General features: G+C 48.7%; 1 protein-coding gene across 3 annotated transcripts in view; it reads right to left on the bottom strand.

Annotated features, from left to right (window-relative positions):
• Positions 1-3,819: 3,819 nt before the first annotated feature.
• Positions 3,820-6,892, bottom strand: part of RNF183 (ring finger protein 183) — a 17,369-nt gene continuing 14,296 nt past the window's right edge. For 2 of the 3 annotated variants that reach the window (XM_024762105.1, XM_024762107.1), the window contains one exon: positions 3,820-4,951. In XM_024762105.1, the coding sequence (XP_024617873.1) occupies positions 4,341-4,951 (611 nt within the window). In that variant the 3' untranslated portion in view covers positions 3,820-4,340. Of the gene's footprint in view, positions 4,952-5,979; positions 6,050-6,892 lie in introns of those variants that run through there. The other variant, XM_024762108.1, reaches the window with a different exon arrangement.

Genomic DNA, 6,892 nt, shown 5'->3' on the forward strand with positions numbered 1-6,892 from the left:
GGGCTGTTGCATTGTGGGCGAGACTACCAGTGAACTGTATCTGGACTCTATAATTCTTACTCATTGGCCAAGCAGCAGTTACTTTCAGCTCTTTCCACCCCAGGTATACAACCACTGAACTCTGGAAATACACAATAAATTCACACAAAAAATAGAGGAATTGGCAAGAAGAAAGGATTGTGTATAGAGAATTCAAGAAGGGCTTATATGATGGCTTCCCCTTGAACGTTCAAAACACTTTTCCTTTGCCGTTCCAGGGAGGATGAGAGTGACTTTGTCTGGCTCTATCGTGCATAACTAGGAATATGTGGTATGTAGCTAAATAGTCTGTTCAATCTGATTTCAATTATAACCAAGTAGTTGCATATCCTGTGTACCTGTTAAGCTTCTGGATGATCAGCTCTACTCTCTGTTGGGCACTTCACTATTGTTTAAGTATTAATGGGCTCTATTTCCTCCATAGTTCGCCATGAAAAGAAATTATTTTTCATTACTACCTTTGTAGTGTGTTTAAACTAATAATGAATATAAGTGTATTAGCGTGCAACTTTCAAATATAGTGTGTTAAAGGTTTTCAGTTTTTCAAGTTGAAATTTAACCACTTGTTCCATTAAACTTGTCTTTTGTTTTGCGGGGGGTGGGTGGTTCCAAGAGATCTAGAGGGGTAGCAACTGGGTGAAAAGATTCCATCTAAGCCTTTGGCCAGACTAATGTCTTGGCGGGATATACACTTCCTTACTGGGAGTATCATTGTCCAAAAGCCGTTAGCTGAGGAGCATATCCCAAGTGTGTCATTTCATGCTAACGGTGAGACAAACGTCATCGTCATCACTTAACAGGACGCTTAGCGCTGTCTAGACACCACCAGGCACATTCAGACATCTTGTTTAATCCTCACAGTCTTACGAGTTAATTATTACTCCCTCTTTTACAGAAAAACTGAAGTTCAAAGAAGTTAAGTAACTTGTTCCAGGTTACCTAGTTAGTAAATGGTAGAGTTTGGTCCGTCTGTGACCCTATAAGAGATTTCATAGGGCTTTAGTGAGTATGCTGGCAACATGGGCCAGACCAAAAAAAAAAAAACAGTCCAGCCAGCATGGCCTGTTCCCTGTACAAAGTCTGAACTTTTTAAGTGCTCCACCTTTTTTTTTTTTTTTAAACTTTGCATTTATTTTTTTTGCAGCATTTATTCCCAGACCGTAAATTTTTTTTCTTCTGGGATATCTTTTTCTTCTGTGCAACCTCCTCTTCTGGTTTAGGAGCAGTCTGTTCCTTTTCAGTAAGGATCATCTCAGTGTGGCAGGGAGAGCTCATGTATGGGTTGAACCGACCATGAGCTCTGTAAATCCTGCGCTGTACCTTGGGGGCTTTGTTCACCTGGATGTGCTCAATGACCAGAGAATCTGCATCTAAGTTCAGCATTACTCTCTGCATTTTTGAGCATGTGCAGTAAAAATTCAGCACTCTTTGGGCCACTGACCCTGCATCCATCCCCACTGTTTGGCCTGGGCACACCTACCAACTCCACCATTGTGATGACGGAATGGCACACATTGCTTCTGTAAAGTGACATCCTTCAGATACTTGGTGGCTTTTCGGATGTGCGTACCCTTAATGGCCTGGACGGTTTCACGAGTGTTCTTAAAGTGAACATGAAGATTTGAACTTCTTGGTCACCTCAGACCACTTACGGGGAAAGCCCACTCTACCATTTATCCTGCCCTTTTGAGGAGTCACTGCATCTCTTACTCTGACTTCATGCCAAAGGGAGTTAATTTTACCACTTCTACCTTGTGAACTTGCAAGGAGCCTATAGTGTTATTCAACAGGAAACTATTTGCACCTTGGGACAGATGGTACTTCGCTGTGTAGAAATGTCTTCAGCATTGCAGCATGTCTTAGCATCCCTGACCTCTGAGGCACTCACAGCCAGAAGCACAACCCACCCCTGCATCGGGTACCAGAGATTCCTAAATGCTCTCTAGAAGGACGGCACTGCCCAACGTTAGAACTGTTGAATGTGAAGACAGAAGATGCCACAATGTTAACTATATCCTTCCTTATCCCAGAAGACTCAAAGCTGTGTCTAGTTTGGTGAATCAGCCACTCCAAGAGTGTTCTATTTTGACTGAAAGGCCTCCACCACATCCTAGCTGGGTGACCTTGAACAAGGTAACTAAACTTGGGGAGCATCAATTTCGTCTGTGACGAAGCCTGCTTAACTCAGGAGCAGTAGTCCCTAGTACAGAGGCAAGTGTTTTTCCCTGAACTTCCCCCGGCTCCTCTCTGTTCCTCATTGGCTCTGAGAACATGGTGAGATCATTGCCTAATTCACCCAGCACAAGAGTTAAGGAGCAAGGATGTGTAAAGAAATGAAGCCCGTGAGGAGACATCCAGTCCCAGCCTTAGTATAATTATCTTCAATGGTGCAAATGGAGAGGTAGATGCTAGTCCCCTGGCAGGATATGTAGGCGGCTTTCCAATTTCATAATGGAGAACTTTTTCTTCACAGTGGAGCTTAAGACTGTTTGGTTTACCTAAACATGAAGTATGTATGTCTTGACTATTTTGGAATAGCTTGTACATTAAGACCCCTAAGAGTTTATAGAAGCTGGTTTCATTAAACTTACAAAATGTAAATTAGAGCAAATAAAACCAATTTCTGGCCTCTGAAAGATTATTCTGCAAATCCCAAAAAACAAAATGTTATCTTTTTGTGATGGTGTTTTAACCGGTTTGAGATTGTTTCAGAGCCCTGAGCCACCAGGCAGTATTAAAAGTGAAGAAGAGGGCTTCCCTGGTGGCACAGTGGTTGAGAGTCCGCCTGCCGATTGTTTCAGAGCCCTGAGCCACCAGGCAGTATTAAAAGTGAAGAAGAGGGCTTCCCTGGTGGCGCAGTGGTTGAGAGTCCGCCTGCCGATGCAGGGGACACGGGTTCGAGCCCTGGTCTGGGAAGATCCCACATGCCGCGGAGCAACTGGGCCCGTGAGCCACAACTACTGAGCCTGCGCGTCTGGAGCCTGTGCTCCACAACAAGAGAGGCCACGATAGTGAGAGGCCCGCGCACCGCGATGAAGAGGGGCCCCCGCTTGCCGCAACTAGAGAAAGCCCTCGCACAGAAATGAGGACCCAACACAGCCAAAAATAAATAAAGAATTATTTAAAAAAAAAAAAGTGAAGAAGAAATCAGGGTTTTGATACTGCAGAGGTGGCAACCTGTAGTCAAGCAGCATCCAAATTCTATCTAGTTTTCCTTGGTTCCTAGATTCTGTCATGCAAAATGAAAACCAGAATCCCCTGCCTGCATGGCCTGGGACGGGAACTAAGGCTTTTACTGTATCCGGGGTTTCTGCCTTACGTCTTTTTTTTTTTCTTTTTTGGCCATGCGACACGGCATGTGCGATCTTAGTTCTCCGACCAGAGATCAAACCCGTGCCCCCTGCAGTGGAAGCACAGAGTCCTAACCACTGGGCCACCAGGGAGTTCCCTGCCTTATCTCTCAAGGCCAGAATTACAATGGTTGGAGGAGGGGAATCAGAGCTCCACCCTGCACCTACCAGGAGGAATAAAAATCTCTTCCTCCAAATCCCAGATTTCTTTTGATCACTGACTCTGGTTTCTTTCACCTTTAAACTTTTCTGCTCTTAACACTCCATAAACCACGCACTGACAAGAGGTCGTCTTGTACAAGAAGCAGTTGAGTGAACGTGCCCTCCTTGCTGGTAAGGACTCTGCCAGCCCTGGTTCATCCTACCCTTCTCTCCCTCTAGTTCTGACAGAGGACAAGCCAACTGGTTGTTGAATGAGTGAGTGAATGAATTAATGAATGCAGGCCATTTTTACTGGGACTGGTGGCAAAACATCCAAAGAGAAAACTGAAAGGGGAAGACAAACACAGTTGCTCACAATTGAAGTTCTCTTTCCAAATTTTTTAGCCACAAATAATAGAAAGAGCAACTCGAAAAAATGTGAACTGAGTTCAAAGCAGCTCCGGTAAGAATTGCAGCTTGCTGTCTGAGTGGGTCAGGTTCCTGGATGCCATCGCCCAGCCCTTTGGTACAACATACTGTGTAGCCCTGGCATCACAGATCTGCTTCTCGGCCCTTCCGTGACCCGTGGTTCACACCCAGAGCTCTCTTCGTATCTTTTCCCATTCGCGTTCAGAGGTTCTCATTATAGTAGGACTGTCTCCGTCCGCAGAAGCAGATGCATAGCCTAGCCGATCCCTGGATTGTAAAAAAGAACAATACTACAAAGGAAGATGACCCCAAATGAGGGTCTGCAGTCCTCATACCCAGCAGCAACCAAGAAAGGCTTGGTTCTTTGTCTGGAACAGATGCTCACCCCACACCCCCAAAAAACTGCTTGGTCCAAAAGATGGAGAAGATGAGCAACAGAGTGACGCTGAGGATGACAGCCAGCAGGTAGGCAAAGATCCGGAACTGCGGGTTGCGGAAACACCCCCTCAGAGAGTCGTGGTTGGGGATGGGGATGGGGCTGGGTATGGTGGTAGGGGCCACGTCCCGGGGGGGCCCAGTCTGGCTCCCAGGCCCGGGGCCGAGTTCCAGCGTGTAGGCCTGGGGCTGGCGCAGGAAGTAGCGGCTCTTGGGCTCATCTTTGAGACAGAGCTGGCGGCCTTCCAAGATGACGTGGTGGGGCTCCAGGCGGAGCAGGGTGAGCACGGCAGTGTCCGTGGGCAGGTCAGTGACAGGCTGTCCGGAGGCCAGCACAGTGGGCTGGCGACAGAGCGGACACAGCAGCCGGCGCCGGGCCGGAGCCACCAGGCTGAGGTGGGCCAGGCATTCCACGCAGAAGGTGTGGCAGCAGTCCAGCACTTTGGGAGTGTGGAACGTGTTGTTGAAGGGGTTCCAGCACACAGGGCACTCCAGCTCCCGGCCCTGCTTCTCCGCCATCCTCAGACCAGACACTGGGAGGTCTGGCAGGAGACGTCCTGGCAGAAAGGGAAAAGGAGCAAAGGAACACCCATTAAGCTCCGTGCCTGTATTGGCCCTAGGCTGTGTCCTGTGGGTTGTTAAAAGGTATTATCGCCCACATTTCACAGATGAAAAAACTTAGGTTCAAAAGGTGAAGTGAACTTATCTACAAAACCGAAATAGAGTTACAAATGTAGAAAACAAACTTATGGCTACCAGGGGTAAGGGGCGCACGGATGAATTGAGAGATTGAGATTGACATATACACACTACTGTATATAAAATAGATAATTAATAAGGACCTACTATATAGCACAGGGAACTCAATACTCTGTAATGGCCTATATGGGAAAAGAATCTAAAAAAAGGATGGATATATGTATATGTATAACTGATTCACTTTGCTGTACACCTGAAACTAACAGGTGTAAATCAACTATACCCCAATAAAAATTAAAAAAAAAAAAGAAGTAAATTGTTTCAGATCACCCAGTCCATAAGCCGTAGAATTAGGTGTGGTGCTCCTGCAGCATCCCCTCTACTGGGCCCAGGCCTCAGGCACCCCACGATCATCGAGCTCCCTCAAGGAGACGGCACCCTGGCTTTGGAAATGGATAAAAATGCTCCTTGTGCTGCACGTGATTGCCCTTGGCCTCTTGGGCTCCAGGGAGAGGGAGAGGAGCCACAGTCAGTGCTTCCTGCTACAGGGCAAATATTTCCTTCCCTGCTGCCTCGGATCCTGACTAGCCCAGAGATGGGCTTTGTGAATTCCCTGGTCTATCCCTCCTCTGGGGACAAATGCCAGGCCCTCTCTCCCTCCTCCCCTTGGGCTGCAGGGCCAATCCTCAGTGCCACTGGCCCAGTCTTTGTGCAGGGCACTGCACTGGCCTGGCAAGGGGGCCTCTGGGAAGGCTTTTCCCCTTGACCTGGAAACATGGAGAGGCTCCCCTGCCCAGATCAGCCCTTCCAGAGCCTCCTCCCAAAATTTGGCCTCCTCTGGCTCCTCCCCCCCACCCTTTGTCCTAGAAACTCCCAGAGCACCCACCTGGCCTTACTTGGCACTACGGCTGTCAGGCAGACTACCCTGAAGGGCCTGAGGCTCCAGCCTCTTCCCCTCCAGAATCTGCAAAGCTTTGGGAAACTGCCTTCTCACCACCAAACCCGGGGCCCGTCTCCATAGCAGCGTCCACGCAGTACCTGGAGCTGCCAGGTAGCCCAGGCGGCAGTCTGCTGAGCGCACCTGCCTGCAGCAAAGGCCAGAGAGCTGCCCAGGTGGCGGGTAGTGAGGTGAGGGACCCGTGTTCCCCTGGGGCGTGGCAAACAACCAACCCTGGAAGCCTAGTTATCTGTGAGATTGTGGGCGGTCTCTTCAAGACCTGGGATCCCTGGCCCGGAAAGGCAGGGGTGGCAATTTCCTTCTTCTAGATTGTGGAGAGGGTGAACGAGCCTTCTGGGCTTCCTCTCTCCTGGGCCCTCATTTCTTTTCTAAAATGGCTGAAACCTCCTTCTCAAACAAAGGGGCTGCCTGCCTTGCCCTTCAATTGCTATGAAATTCACCTGCTGCACAGCCTAAAGTCTCTGAATACTCTCTGAATATCAGATTCAACAAGTCCTCTCCCATCCCCCTCTGATCCCTTAATGTGCCCAAGGAGCTACACCCAGAACATGCGAGCCCGGCTGCCTTCTTTGTCCTTAGATGACACAGATGGTCAGCCTGGCAGGCACTGACCGCTGAGATCTTGGAGTCCAAGACTCAGCCCTCCCACCACCCTTGGGACTTAAAAGCGGGAGTCAGGGAGGAGGACCGCTCCAGCCCCACATCCCTATTTCAACCAGAAACACTTGACTTATATTGGTCATCTGAACAAGTTGAAGACTTGAGTTTCTGAGGAAAAAAGAAGTTTAAAAACCTCTTCTCCGGGCTTCCCTGGTGGCGCAGTGGTTGGGAGTCCGCCTGC

Source organism: Neophocaena asiaeorientalis, unplaced genomic scaffold, assembly GCF_003031525.2.
Source record: "Neophocaena asiaeorientalis asiaeorientalis breed wild unplaced genomic scaffold, Neophocaena_asiaeorientalis_V1.1 scaffold78, whole genome shotgun sequence".
In the NCBI taxonomy this organism is placed as follows: domain Eukaryota; kingdom Metazoa; phylum Chordata; class Mammalia; order Artiodactyla; family Phocoenidae; genus Neophocaena; species Neophocaena asiaeorientalis.